At 39.7% G+C, this 16,242-nt stretch overlaps 1 protein-coding gene across 41 annotated transcripts in view; it reads right to left on the reverse strand.

Moving 5' to 3' along the window:
* The window catches only part of SLMAP (sarcolemma associated protein), a 164,327-nt gene that overhangs the window by 85,127 nt on the left and 62,958 nt on the right, over positions 1-16,242 (reverse strand). For 22 of the 41 annotated variants that reach the window (XM_065550934.1, XM_065550952.1, XM_065550941.1 and 19 more), the window contains exon 3: positions 6,982-7,135. In XM_065550934.1, the coding sequence (XP_065407006.1) occupies positions 6,982-7,135 (154 nt within the window). The remainder of the gene's footprint in view (positions 1-6,981; positions 7,136-16,242) is intronic. The other 19 variants (XM_065550966.1, XM_065550955.1, XM_065550956.1 and 16 more) reach the window with 1 other exon arrangement.

A 16,242-nucleotide genomic window follows, 5' to 3' on the forward strand; every position in this document is an offset into this window, starting at 1 on the left:
TAATGTACCATCGACTTTTTTAAAAGACTCCAGAGGCAATCCTGGCTATTACAGGCTGGGAAGCCTAACATCAGTACCAGGCAAATTAATTGAAACTATACTAAAGCTCAGAATTATCAGACAGATAAACATGATATGTTGGGAGGAAAATCACCTAGACTCTTGTAATGGGAAAACATGCCTAACCAATTTATTAGAATCTGTGAGAGTGTCAATAAGCATGTGGACAAGGGTAATCCAGTCAATATAGTGTATTTGGACTTTCAGAAAAGCTTTGACAAGGTCCCTCACCAGAGCCCATCAAGGAAACTAAGCAGTCACGGGATAAGAGGGAAAGTCCTCTCATGGATCAGCAACTGGTTAAAAGATAGAAAACAAAGAGTAGGGATAAATGGTCAGTTTTCACAATGGAGAAATAGTAGGACCCCCTCAAAGATCTGTACTGTGACCTGTGCGCTGTTCAGCATATTTATAAAACATCTGGAAAAGGGGGTCCACAGCGAAGTGGCAAAATTTGCAGAGGATACAAAAACCCAAGACAGTTAAGTTCCAAGCTGAATGCAGAGTTACAAAGGGATCTCACTAAACTGTGCCTGGGCAACAAAATGGCAGTTGAAATTCAATGTTGGTAAGTGCAAAGTAACGCACATTGGAAAACATAATCCCAATTATGCAAACAAAATGATGGAATCTAAATTAGCTGTTACCACTCAAGAAAGATCTTGGAGTCATCGTGGATAGTTCTCTAAAAAACATCCACTCAATGTACAGTGGCAGTCAAAAAAGCTAATGTTCGGAATCACTGGGAAAGGAATAGATATAAGACAGAAAATATCATAATGGCACTATATAAATCCAAGGAACACCCATAACTTGAATACTGCATGTTGTTATGGTCACCCCATCTCAAAAGAGATATATTAGAAATGAAAGAGGTACAGAGAAGGGCAACAAATCTAATTAATGGTATGGAACAACTTTAACCCTTCTTTGTATGAAGAAGACTGGGACTGTTCATCTTAGAAAAGAAGACAAAGGGGCGATACAATAGAATCATGAATGGTATGGAGAAAGTGAATAAGGAAGTGTTATTTAGCCCTTTATATAACACAAGAACTATGGGTAACCCAATGAAATTAATTGGCAGCAGGTTTAAAACAAATGTAAGGAAATACTTCTTCACACAACGCACAGTCAACTTATGGAACTCCTTGCATGTGGATGTTGTGAAGGCCAAAAGTTCATGGAGGATAGGTCTATCAATGGCTATTAGCTAAAATGGTCAGAGACGTAACCCCATGCTTTGGGTGTCCCCAAACTTCTGACTGACGGAAGCCAAGACTGGAAGGCAGGGAATGGATCACTCAAAATTACCCTGTTCTGTTCATTCTCTCTGACACATCAAGCACTGGCCGCTGTCAGAAGACAGGATACTGGGCTAGACAACCACTTGTCTGAACCAGTATGGCCATTCTTATGTTCTAAACGGGGAGTGACAGCAGCAGAGGGCGTCAAACCTTGAACCATCTGATTAGCCAGCTACTACCACAAACTACCAAGTGAGAAGTATACAGAAGAAGGTAGAGTCTAGTCCAGGGGTGGCCAACCTGTGGCTCTTGAGAGATTAATATGTGGCTCCTTGAATAGGCGCCAACTCCGGGACTGGAGCTACAGGCGCCAACTTTCCAATGTGCTACAGGGTGCTCACTGCTCAACCCCTGGCTCTGCCCCAGGCCCCGGCACCACTACACTCCTTACCCCAATGCCCCCGCCCCTTCCCACAAGTCTGCCGCGCCCTTGCTCCTCCTCCCCTGAGCCTCCTGCACACCACAAAACAGCTGATCGTGGCAGGTGGGAGGCGCAGGGATGGAGAGTTAGGTGCTGATCGGTGGTGCTGCTGGCGGGTGCGAGACGCTGGGGGTGGAGGGGAGATGACGGGGGCTGCTGACGTATTACTGTGGCTCTTTGGCAATGCACATTGGTAAATTCTGGCTCTCTCTCAGGCTCAGATTGGCCACCCCTGGGCTAGTCTATAAACAAACAACATTCAAAGCACAGGAGAAATACAAAAATAGATACCCAAAAACATGAAACAGCAACTTTGCCAAGTTTCAATAAAACAAACTCACCAATCAAAGGTTTATGTCATTCTGAATATCACTGAAAGTGGAAGTAGAGGGCAACTAGTGCTGCTTAATTTGTTTTGTAACTTTTATTTGCTAGTTTCTCATGTGCAGAATAATGATTTTGAAATGTCTTTGTATGAAATGGAGATGTAATTGCACAATTCATGTTCTTTGATACTGAATGTTCAAAAAAGAAAAATAGATAGCCACATAACATTCCATTCAGTTACTCAATGAATGATCAAACTTAAAGGTGATACATAATACATTTTTGTGTTTTGTAGCTCAGGGCCATAACTAGAGCGGGGCGAGTGGGGCAGCCGCCTAGGGCACAGAGGAGCCCCCCCGCCACCTTGCAATCGCAGGCCCAGTGACCCTGGTTGGAGCATGCTCTCCCGGTGTCACAGGCAGGCAGGGCACTGAGTGTGCTGCCTGGCTCATACTGAGCATGCTCACATGAACCGAGGCTGGGAAAGCTTGAGATAGCCAACTGCGATGGGTGTCCCTCTATCAGAATTCGCTGCTCGTGGATCAATGAGCCAGGAAGTAGAAAATTGTGACAAGGCAGCAAAAAGAGAACATCTATGGAGGTCCGTAACTTCTACTTGTAGCAAAATTGGTCAGTGTTTTTTGACATTGCATACTGCCTTCTGGCAGGGGGCAACAGTTTTTAAATTGTGGGGTGTCTCCCCTTAGGGAGACGCAGCTCACAGTTTGAAAACCTGTGCACTAAATGGAAGGCAGAAATCTGGGAGAGCATATGACCCCACATGCCGCCCATGCATTGCCTCTAGGGAGAATAAATATGCTTGCTCACCCTGAGCACTAAAATGCTTAGTTATAGCTCTGTTGCAGCTTGTGTCATGTACTAAGAGGGACTGTCAACTTAAAAGTCATACTTTTGTCTGATTTTTCTTCCTTCTTACTTCGTGTAATAGCAGCTATGGTAACTGAAATTATTTCAAGAAATACGTTTCTCTTGTTTCAGTTTGACAATTCTGTGCTTTTGACAGCAGCATGTATGGTCAGTTTCCCCATTTATGTGGGACCTTCCACATAGCAACACGGGAGAAAGAAAGATTTTTTTAAAATAGAAAAATACAATTTTAAAAATGGCAGGAAGATTCGGAGGCAGATGTAATATCTAAAGGTACTTTAAACTTTTTTAAAATTGACTAGGTTTCATAACCAGTCAGGACCAAACATGAAATATTAATTGCTCCCTTTCATAAATATAGTTATGCTATGAATAGTTAATCCCCATCTTTAAAATGGAAATTAGGATTGACCCGATTTCAAATGGACAGTGTCCCTTTAAGAAACGGTTATTTTGTTAAACATGGAAATGTGAGGAACAGAAAATTCATGGATCACTTCCAGATTATTTCTCAGAATCACTATAATATAATTCAATGTATCAGGTACACAGAGTACATGGATGTAATATTTTGACATTTACTAGAATGTAAATAATCGCTATAACAAAAAGCAAGCCATCAATAAACAAAGCAACATGCAGAGAAATGTTGACAGGGTGAGCAACAGAGAAAACGTGCACTAAGTAGGGAAAAAGTGAATAAGCCTAGGTGCTCACCAATAACGTAACATAAAGAGCGTAACTTTGCTAGTCAAGTTAAGGAAAAAAAGTTTGGAAGAACTCATCTCTGGCCTAGGTTAGGGATTCTAGTTCAGCACCAGGAATTTGAGGAACAAATGCTTATACTATAACCCAGTAGGGGCAACATTACCTTTTTACATGTGCAATTATTTGGATGAACCAGACCAAAGTGGAATTCTTCTCTATTGGGAAAACTGGTTACTCAAACAAAATAACCTTTACAATAAAAGCAGGTTATAATGATAACGATATATGTCCAAAGGTTTTCAAAAGCACAACTACTACTCTTTGCCTGTACAATCACTACATTATCAGCACGTAATTGTTTTTCAGAAGGCTAAGATGATTAATGTCTGTATAAGATGCTATATAAATATCAGAATTGAATTTAGTTTTAAAGGAGTGTCACTACTTTTATATGGCATATTGTCTGCATTTTTTCTATTATTATTATTAGTAATATTATAGTAAACTAAAAAATTAACAAAAGAATGTATTGTTTCCATTTGTTTACTATGTGCATTTTAACAGCCCTTTGTGTTTTCTGTATAGTCAGTTCATCATGCTGCTGTTCTTTCCCAGGAACTGCATGAGGGTGTTCATTAGTAACAGCAGTGCAATGTGTAGGGTTTCTATATTCATAGTCTCCTTATTGTGGACTTCTGCATAAAGCTAGGGATGAACAGGAGATAGGAAGGCAGCAGGGGAACCCTACCCTTCTTCACTCTCCAAGCCAATGAATGGGGGCAGGGAGCACATTTTGTGATATCATTGGTTAACCCAGTCTCCTCCTTACTGGAAAGTAGCATGAATATCAGGAAAAAAAATTATTGCATTTTAAAAAATAAAAAATTTCAGAGCACATTATATAAAGAGTACAATATAAAAATGTTTTTAAATATGTCAATTTCAAAAATTCAAGTGACAGTGTTCCTTTTAAAACGTTAGCATAAACACTTAGACTCAGTTATAAATCAACAAGTTATGTTTGTTATGTCAATTGACTTAAAAATATTCCTTAAGGCTTAAGACAGGGTTAAGTTTTCAGCCCCGATTTTAAATGGGAAGTTAATCAAATGAATGACAGACATCTGTTCTGACTGCCAACTTCTCTCCTCATATAGTGGTCATTGTAAATGAATAAAAGAATGTTTGGGTTACATGAACTTATTTTTAAAATTAGGTATGCAACCAGTACATAGGAAGCTTTTAAATAACCTTCCTTCAAACAACCCATGTTCGGAACAGCTTAGGTTTACCAAAATGAAATTAGTGAAATGACTGGATTGCAATATAGTATAAGATACTGTGGTATTTTGAAGGAAGGATTTAAAACCATGAAACTACTTATTCTTGCCATACTTGGAACGCATCTCCTTAGCTGCATTCTCCAGAAGATTTTACATGATTTGTCTTAATTGTAGATATTGACACAAGTAATTGAGACTCACCTTTCTTTTCACAACATGAAAGTTCAAAGTGTTCTCTTCAACTAGCTCACACAGCCTTTTGATTGGATCCAGATACTCCAAACTCTAGCACCTGCTCTTTTAGTGTAAGCAGCAATTTTTGCCAAAAATATAACATTCCCAAGTTTATTTGCGGTGGAGTGTACTCTATGGTACAGTGCATTCTACATATTCCTGGAATGCATTATATATGGCATTCACTGAATGTAGATCTAATGGCATTTTTAAATAATTCCCAGGCAAGTCTGCAATGCATAAATGTTGCTTCGTTTTTTACCCACAACACTGGCTCCTCATCAAAATCAAGTATGAAGAGGACTGAAGGACACTTGATAAAATTTCAAGTTGGGTAGGTTATTAGATAAAATTCTTCAAATCATCAAAATGGTGCTTAAACTCAATTCTAATTTTTTTCTTTTAGTACAAAAAAAATAAAAATGTTTAGTTCAGAAAGGAACTCAGGGGATATATATAGTAGGAACATTTGGGATGAAAGTAAAAAGCAGAGTTCATTTGGCTGACTTTTACTCCCACCATATTCTGAAGGTAATTTACAACCCTAGAAGACCTTTCCGATGCCTTGCTGAATTACTCCCCAATTACTTGACAACATATTCCTTAATTCTCTATTAAATTTTTCTTAATATTTTAGTGTCCAATATAAACTGCAAGGCTAGAGCCACACACATACAAATATATAGGGGGGAAAGAACACACATTAAACAGCAGCATGAATTCATAATCTCATCCTAGTCACCTTATGCCCTTTAAAATTTCTGCTATTCTGGGATACTATTGAGTAAGATACTATCTCATCTGAAGTTAATCCAGAATTTTCCCTCAAATATCAATTTATCTTAATACTCTTTTCTTCCTAATATAAAGTTTTTGAATATCATCTTTATAAAGAAAGTGAAGAATTTTGGTACAGCAGTAGAGACTAACTTTATGCTTTCATTGAAGAACTTAAATTTTTCTTGCCAAACTTTGTGTTGCTGAATAAATAATTCATTCAGCATTCTTTCCAAGAATGGCCAGAATTCTGATGTAAGTCAGTCATCTAATGAGCACTCATTTTCTTAAGAAATTTCATGAGGATATATATATTATAAGCCTATTACAAGCTCATGCATAGAGTAAGCCCAACAAAGAACAAGAAATGACAATCACTATTAGAAAAATAAGCTGAACTGTACATAAATGCAGAAGAAAGGGGCTAGGGACAGCAGGTCTACCAATTAACCCCGAGAGGCATCTTTTATCTTAATACAGGGCTTTCATGAGTGTGCATGCTTGAGCACGAGAGCACAAGTTCAAGCTGGAGGATGAGGCATTTCTTTTTCATTTAGCAGTCACTCAATTAGCAGCAGCATATCTCTAGCTTTCCATCAACTTTTCATCCTTTTCTCTCTCAATTTCAGAGTGCTCCGAGTAGCAAGGGGAAGAAAAAAAGAGTCAGTCAGCAAGAGCCTCATCAGTTTCAAACTACTGCTGACCATGCCATCAAGAAACACTTGATGCAAACTACCATCTGCAGCAGCACCATCCCATTGTTTGAAAATAGCGTGGGATTCTCCTATCTGGAGGGTAAAAACATTGGTAAAAACCACACAGGAACCCCTAGATTTCCCTACAATACCACAGCCTATTTAAAACTTTTAAGTTTGTTTGTTTTTCCCATTGAAGTTTTCTGTGTAATACAATGTTCCCAATAAGTATACCTGACAATTGAAGTTAAAAATAGAAATGAAAAAAAGGTGATCCGTACCCTTACCTTTCCGCGTGTTCTCTGTCACATCTACACCAAACTGGATGATGTCACCAGACAGAATCTCACATGGTGGGCTTTCCTCAGATCCTCTACTCAATCTCTGACTATTTATGAAGGTACCATTACTACTCTTAGTGTCTTGAAGATAGAACTGTAAAGAAAAAATTACACTGCAATAAGTTATCTGCAAGAAGAAAGTTTGATTAAATGGAAGCTACAGACAATTTCCATTCTACTATAGAATGTCAAGTTAATACACAAGCTAGGAATAAGAAATACTTCTGTTTGCAAACTTCACATTTTACATTATGTCTATACTTGAATTTTAGTTGTGTTTTAACACACACTAATATCAGTTAATGAACCCTACTGTAAATTCAAGCATAGTGCTACACAAATAATTGTTGCTAGTTGCGTTTAAGCATGACTAGCAACAAGCATTTTTGCGGTGTCTATTCTAAAATTCACAATCATGTTTGTTAACACATCTAAACCTTAAAGTGGTAGGCATACCCTTAAGAAATCTGTTTCTATGTTGTACAACAGGGCACTGATGATAAAAAGAAAAGCCTGGGAAAAAATGAAGACTCAGGAAACAGATATGGGGCCAAGAAGGTGAGACAAGCAAGTCCAAATACAGAATGGAGATAGTCCTGCAGAGGACCAGCTCTCAACCCCTCCCAAATATTTAAAAAATACTGACCTAAAGATATGCGCCTATGGCCATATTTAGGCATCTAAGGGTGGGATTTTCAAAAGCACATAAATGACTTAGAAGTACATTTACAAATAACTTCAAATGTTGAGTACAGCCTAGCCAAAACATTTTTTGATTTTTTGTTCTCATGCTAAGCATGTTAATAAGGCCTCTTTGTTTGTCTATTTCAGCATAGATATAAAGTCTAAGTACGAAACCTCGGAAGAGAAAAAAATTCTATGCAATATCTAAAATCTATTAACAATTAGAAAACTAAAGGACCAAGTACAAAACAAACTAACAATTTAAGATTATAAAATGGGAAGAAAACTTACTACATAAAAATCTTATTTATATTTAATTCTTTTTTAAATCTATTTTCTATCTTACAGAGCTGTACATGAGAATGATGACGTGTTCTCAGATGTACAATTTAATTTAAAAAAATTCTCCAATATTTACATTTATAGTAACTAAAACTTTTTCCCAGGCTGAATTACATGATTTCCTGCCCATGTCTCAATTCTCAAGATTCCCGCCCCCCCTTTTTTTTCTTTAAATGTCCTCATAGGTGTTAGCAACTCCACCCATTTATGTATTAGCAGCAAATTAAGTTACATGTGGTGCTTAGTTTCTCTCTTGCACATAATTTATAACGATGTTAAATAAAACAAGACTTTACACACACCCAAAGTCAACACATTGCCATTTATCATGCTTCTTTCATATAGTCCTTCATTTTTTAAATACATGTGACAGTAGGAGTCAAACACATTTAGATTTGTTTTTCCCAGTAACATTACATGACAAACTATTTAATTGCTTAGTAAAGTTTAGATATTACATTTTTGGCATTCCCAGTCATCTACGAGTTTTGCAACTTAAACAAAAGAACGGTAGATTTTTTTTTTTATACAACACAACAAGTCAGAGTAAACAAAGTTCCATTGTGTTCTAGGTCAGCGGCTCTCAACCTTTCCAGACTACTATACTCCTTTAAGGAGTCTGATTTGTCTTGCGTACCCCCAAGTTTCACCTCATTTAAAAACTACTTGCTTACAAAACCAGATATAAAAAGAAAAGTATCACAGCACACTATTACTGAAAAATGGCTTACTTTCTCATTTTTACCATATAATTATAAAATAAATCAATTGAAATATAAATATTGTACTTACATTTCAGTGTATATATAGAGCAGTATAAACAAGTCACTGTCTGTATGAAATTTTAGTTTGTACTGACTTCACTAGTGCTTTTTATATAGCCTGTTGTAAAACAAGGCAAATAGCTAGATGAGTTGATGCACCTCCTGGAAGACCTCCACGTACCCCTGGTTGAGAACCACTGTTCTAGTTCAATGGACAGCAGGAATTTGTTAGGAGACAGAGTACTGTATCTAATCTGCATATACATAATACCACACATTATGGGAGAAATTTCTAGAGGTTCTTTTCTTGACTGGTAGGGTAGGAAGGAAAGGAAATTTGATCTCTGCCAATCCCAGAGTCTATGATGGGAGAGGCTAGATATTTCTCTCTTCTCAAAAGTTCGGATGGTGAGTGAGCTTATATCTTCTGGAGGAAAATGCATGTTTCTAACTGTTCCTTTTCTTCCTGCTCATACCCAACCTCTTTTCACCCCACTCAGTCATCTGATGTTCAAGCATGAAACCTTATCAAAGTTGGGCTTTTTTCTGCAAGCCATTTTTTTCTTTTAAAAGAAAGCACTGATCAGCCTTAAAGTTGATGTCTTACTACACCATGGGACTTTTTCTATACTCTGGCAGACCGCAGAAATTTTGTATGAAGTCTCTTGCTTTCAGAACTACTTTCTATCACCTCTGTTCTAGTTGCCTACAGAATCTCTCGCAAGATGTTTTATTAGCTTACTGGGGACGAAAGACAGAAATTAATGAAATCCTAAAAGGAGTAAAGTAGAGGAACATTTCATTAACATTTTAATACTTGACTACTCAGAACAGAATTAACAGCCTAAAGTAATATAGCATTTATAAGACTGCAGATAGTGTACCTCAGGACCCTAAACTAACACATCTTCCATAAACAATTGCCAAGGATATCTGAAATATTACTCCTGCATAACTCTTCACATACAAACTAAAAAAAGACAAGGGTTCCATAAATATTGATTTTTGTAGTTCCCAGTAAGTTTAAATGTTCCTTAAAAAGTTTGTCAATTTAATGAAATCCCATGCTAAACTCCTATGATCCACCTACTCTTGGTACAACATAATGAAAGTCCCCACTCTCCTCACTTCCAGAGTAAAACTGGTTGGAAAAAAAAAAGTGATGTTTTATTGAAACTTCACATTTTAAAAAAATCTCTAGCTCTAGAGTATTAGAGATAATAAACACTTAATATAATAAAGCAGTAAAGGGAGACTTTCTTAAACCCCACTAGCTATTGTGATGCTTCCTGGGGGCACCCAGGATTGTTAGGTGCTTCCCGTCCACATTCCCTTAGTGTGAGGAAGCCTTGTCTGTGCCTGCTGCGTTCCCTGACACCATAAGCCACAAGTAACAAGCATTCTCCTCAGCCCCACTGTTACTTAACAGGTTAATGATAGGCACACTCCAGCCCTTGAGACCTCTAAGCATATCCCTGAACCATGCAGCCCCATATCCACTGAACACTCACAATATTCACAGATTTGCTGCTCCCAAAGAAAGAATACACCCCAGATTACCAGTCTCATCTCAGATCACCACTCCGCTTAACACACAGCACTTAGATATGTTTATAGAGAAATCAAGTATTGGAAACAAATGATTGTATTCAAAACAAAACAATAGTATGCATTCTACAGTCTAGACTTAACCGACAGGTTACTCTCATGTCTTCTAGTGTAATGCTCACTCAAAATTCTTGCAGCACTTTGCAACCAGCTTGGCTGTGATCCTCCTTTCATGAGACAAACATGCAGTCAGCTTGCCTCCTAGGTGAAGGATTCAGTAGGTTTCTTTGCTCTCTCTAAAAATACTAATCTCATCCTTTGTCTGTATTCATAAGCTGGGCACCCTGTGCTGTTTGTTACATCTTGTAGATTTCCTTTCTTGCAAATTTTGCAGTTTCTCAACTGTATGCAAATAGGCCTACAGCGTGAAGCATACAATACAGAATACTAGCCAGAAGGGGAGATGCATGTCTGTTACCTCTTGCCTGAAAGTAAGATTTCTGAAGTATGTCAACTCCTGACTTAACTTCAAGACCTTTTAGGAGCATACCAATGGATTTAACAGATCAGAACACTGTTCAGTATAATCTAGTACCCTTCCTCAAAAAATGGCCAGCACCAGAAGCTTCAGAAATGCAAAAATCCCCACAATTCTCTATCATGGAATAATCTACCCATACAGCAGAAATGTCAAACATTCTGTGGAGGTTTCAATTCTATTTTTAATTATGATCAGTAGGTCAGAGTTTTAGGTATATAACCTAACCTCAATCAATAGCAGAACTCATACAGATGTCAACAGGAAGTTCTCACAAATATCAAAGGTAGAATATTACCTTCATATAGCAAGTCAATTCACTATGGAAAAATATGCTTATCTTTAGCACCACTTTCATTTCTGCCCTTTTATTCTCCTTCCTCCTGTCCGTTTCTGTGTTCCCTCTGCATTTCCTTCCATGCAGTAACTCCTGCTCCCCCTACTTGTTCTATCCACTAAAATGATCACAAATTGAATAGTTAATGCTGACATTGCAAATATCATTAGGTTTTAGAGTTAACATCCCAGTGAGGTTAGCAGAGAGGACAGGAAAAGACGAATTCACACTCTAATTTTCCAGAGTTGTTAGATAGAAACAAAACACTGCTTTGCTTTACACTTGGTTTCACATTTAGAAGGTTTTCTGCACAACCACCAGGGCTAGATAATTTTTTATTTTAAATGAAAAATGTCATGTCAGCAAAACCCTCCTAGCATAGACAGTTTATATTGGTATAAGAGTGCTTTTGTTGGTATAGTTTATTCTGGTTCGGCAAGTGATATAAACTATAACAGCAAAAGCTCTTTCATGCCAGTATAACTGAATCTAGCCAGTATAACTGAATCTAGGGCTTTCACCGCCCCGGGGCCCACACCCCCCTAGAGATGGCCCTGCCTCTCTCTCATCCTCCCTTTCCTCCTGTATAAGCATGGAGCCTTTCTGGTGTAGATCTACAGGATTTTGACAGCTAGACAGTCTGTTCTGGGGCTCCTCAGCCCTCTCATGCTTCTGGAAGGCTGATTCCCTTGAGATGGTATCCCTTGTAGGGTTCCCTACTTATTGATATTCCCAAAAGGGAGCATCCCACACAGAGTACATCTTTTGAGTCTAAGCTGTCCCAGTAGTTCACACAGAACTTCTAGCATTGTAGGACGTGAACTGGAGATGGGCAGCAGAATTCCCCTCGGACCAGAATGGGGTTTGACACTTCCTGGAGTCTTGCTGGAAGACTGAGAAGGCATATTTTGTTGCAAGTAGGACCAAGTGCCTTAAAGCTGTTGGTACCTCATATAGGTTGCAAGGAAAGCTGCACACTGAAGCATGTGACAAATCAATTTTGCCCTTAAGCCTCCAAGGACACCTTCTTTATTCTAACAAGAGCCTGCTCAGGACTGTGTCCTCGAACTGATGGAGACAAACTACCAAAAACAAAGATAGCTAGTCCCTTATGTGTGTGTGATGGTGGTGGGGGGTGGGAAGAGAATGTCATAAAAAATCTTAGTTTTCCACATCCATCTGCAGGAATTATTAGCCAACCACCAGGACTGGCATAAACACTGAACACAACTATCATTTTCTAGTTGTAGGAATTATACTGTCGTCAGTTAGTATGATTTTTTGTTGTTTGATCTCTTTCATGGTTATTTAACTCTTTTAGGTTGTACAATTGAAGAATTACCTTAACAACCTGTGGAAACTTTTTCTGGATTTAAGTCATTGTATAAGCTGGTACTTTTCTAGAAGTCTAGCAAGGAATTAAGAGAAGCCTTAATACTGTATAGGTCTAATGCTGAAAATGAATCAGAGGCTTATACTATTATCTCTAAAAAAGTATAGTGAAGGAACTGTACATTTAAAAACAAACTAATTCTTCTTTTCAAGAACTAAGTTGAAAACACTTTTTTGGTAACCAATAATGCAGATGTTAACTGGTTTGCTTAGCATAAGCTTGGCATGCATGATGAATCAAGGAGATTTCAAGCATACTTCTGAGGAAAAGGAGGCTTTAATACTCCTGGTGGAATTCTATGCCAAATAATTAAATTCTGCACACAGTATTTTAAACTTCTGCAAAATTCTGGATATTTTATTTTTCAAAATAAACACAATATAATCATGCCAGTTTCAATTATTTTGGTAATTTATTTAAAAATACCTGTCAGCAAATCCATCTATAACAATACAAACAAACAAAAAGATTCAGGATTTTTTTTTTGTAAACACACACAAATAGATTCCTTACTATGCATATTAATACAGGACTCTCAGGTTTTTGTACTGTAGTTTAAAGGAATTACTATTTCCCGCACCCCTCAGCAGCAGTGCAAAGTCCTGGGGGATTTGGGGGTAATGGAGAAGCTGAGGGAGAGGGAAAGAGCATGGAAGTGAACCTGGAGGGTTGTTGGGTGTGGGTGGGAGAAGTATGGAACGCATTTTTTGGGGGTGGGGATTGTTAAGGAGTTGAAGAGTCTCCCCCATGCAGACCCTGGATGACACCTATCCTTCCCATTCAGTCAGGCACAGCTGCCCCCATCCCCGCCGTGTCCATGCAGCCTCCTTCTCCCATCCCTGTGTCACTGCAGCCCCCTCCCATTTAGCTCCTGGCTCAATGCTGTCACCCCCACTAGCCTTTCTGAACCCCAATCTGTGACCTCCCAGCAACCCTGCATGCCCTGCTCTGTCCATCCTGTGCCTCTTCACCTGGCCGCACTGTGACGAACTGCCCTCTCTTCTAGTGCCACAGCAGCCCCTGGTGGGCACAAGATGTAGTCCAGGAAGTAAATACCTTCCTGCAGCCATCTAAACAGACCAGAGTTCCTGAAAACGCGAGTGTCATGAACCTTGCCCGGCCATCCGACATTGATGTTGGTAAAACGTCCCCTATGGTCCTCCAGTGCTTGCAGCACCATTGAAAAGTAGCCCTTTCGGTTAATGTATTGGCTGGTCTGGTGGGCCGGTACCAGGATAGTAATGTGAGTTCCATCTATAGCCCCACCACAGTTTGGGAATCTCATCGCAGCGAAGCCACCTAGATTACCTGCACGTTTCCCAGGGTCACTATCTTTGAGAGCAGTAGCTCAACGACTGCATTGGCTACTTGCATCACAGCAACCCCCACGGTAGAGTTTCCCACTCCAAAGTGATTCAAGACTGACCGGTGGCTGTCTGGTGTTGCAAGCTTCCAGAGGGCTATGGCCACTCGCTTCTGGACAGTCAGGGCTGCTCGCATCCAGGTATCCTTGAGCTTCAGGGCAGGGGACAGCAACTCACAAAGTTCCAGGAAAGTTCCCTTACGCATCCGAAAGTTTCACAGCCACACATCCCAGACCTGCAGCACTATGCGGTCCCACCAGTCCGTGCTTGTTTCCTGGGCCCAGAATCGCCGTTCCACAGCATCAACATGACCCATTGCCACCATGATGTCCATGGCACGGGGTCCCATGCTTTATGAGAGGCCTGTGCCCCTCTCAGACTTAAATGTCCTCACCATGCTGCCGTAGCCTCCTCGCCTGATTTCTCAGCATCTGCCTCTGAAAAAGGTGGATGATAAGGTGCGAGGTGTTGACAACGGCCATAACTGCAGCGATGGTCGCAGCAGGCTCCATGCTCGCAGTGCTGTGGCGTCCGCGCTGTCAATCACCAGAAAAGTGCGCGAACTGATTGCCCGCCGGCGCTTTCACGGAGGGAAGGCGGGAGTGAGAGTTGAATGACGACAGTTACCTAAAACCACCCTCGACACATTTTTGGCCCCAGCAGGCATTGGGGGCTCAACCCAGAATTCCAATGGGCAGCGGGGACTGCGGGAACTGTGGGATAGCTGCCCACAGTGCACCGCTTCCAATGTCGACGCTTGCCCCGTTAGTGTGGATTCACAAAGTCGAATTACTGTCCTTAGTGTGGATACACATGTTCGACTTTGTAATATCGGTTCCACAAGTTCGCTTTAAGTAAAATCAAACTACTCTCGTAGTGTAGACATACCCTTAGATTAGCAAGTCAAATAAGACTGCTTCCTATATAGTTATTGCACAGGGAAAACTTAAACCAGCCTATGAAAATCAGCCCTATCCTCTTAAAATCAAGAGCCCAACTGCTGCTGCTACAAAACACAAAAAAGTAATGCTTAAGTCTGAAACATTTGAGAAGAATATCTGAGTGGTCATAAACTATTAACCTCTTAGTATACAGCCAATATTTTTGTTTAACAGCGGTTTACAGTTTTTATATTTCTCCATAATGTGTGGAAAATGGGACTCAAACTTTTGTAGTGATAATCAGTAGTGATAAATGGGCAAAAGTTTTTTTTCCTGCTGCTGCTAATAGCCCACCTTAATTGATTAGTCTCATTATAGTTGGTATGGCAACACCCATTTTTTCCATGTTCTCTGTGTATATATATCTTCCTACTGTATTTTCCACTCCATGCATCCGATGAAGTGGGTTTTAGCCCATGAAACCTTATGCCCAAATAAATTTGTTAGTCTCTAAGGTGCAACAAGGACTCCTCGTTCTTTACGCTGGGTAATGTAAACTTTACCCAACCTGTAAAGGCAGCAGAATCAGAAAATGGCAACCAAACTGCGGAAGAATGATTCCCAAACACCTTGAACAGCATTAAGGCACATAAGATCACTGGCAATCCAGTAAGAAAATTAAAGAGACACTGAGAAAAATGTGGCCTGAGGCGGTCTTCCTCTCCCCAATAGCATGCTAAACAATAATGTTGTCCCTCTGACTGAAAGTTTATTTTTCCTCTATACCAGTGGTCCCCAAACTGTGGGATGCGCTCCCCGAGAGGGCACAGAGGAACATTTGGGGGGCATGCTGTGGGAATGGGGGCAGGGAGGGAGCGCCACTCAGCCACAGCTCTGTCCCCACCCTAGCTCTGCTATCGTTCCCTCTCTAGCCCCAGCTCCTCCACCTGCCCCAGTTCAGCCCCCAGCTCCAACTTCAGCCCAAGCTCCTCTGCTGAGACAACTGGGCACCACACTTCTCTGGAAAAACTAAAGTGCTAAATATAAACATAAGTTCAGAAAGTAAAATTCATTTCCAAAAAATTCAGGTATCCATTGCATCATTCAGGTAGGGCCATTAAATTGCAAATAGCAATCAGATATTAAAAGGAACAGTTCCGTGTAATACTTCACCCTCCCCTCCAAAAAGATAAAACATTTTACCACAAAATATGAGAACACTTTACAAAAATAGACTTCCTTTAACATCAATGTCACTAATTTTGATGTAAAAGGCATATTTTTGAAGACAGCCAGATCTAGAGGAGGAGTTCTAATTTACAAGTACTTTAGTTTATATATAGCTGACTG

This window comes from Chrysemys picta, chromosome 7, assembly GCF_011386835.1.
Source record: "Chrysemys picta bellii isolate R12L10 chromosome 7, ASM1138683v2, whole genome shotgun sequence".
NCBI classification, from domain to species: domain Eukaryota; kingdom Metazoa; phylum Chordata; order Testudines; family Emydidae; genus Chrysemys; species Chrysemys picta.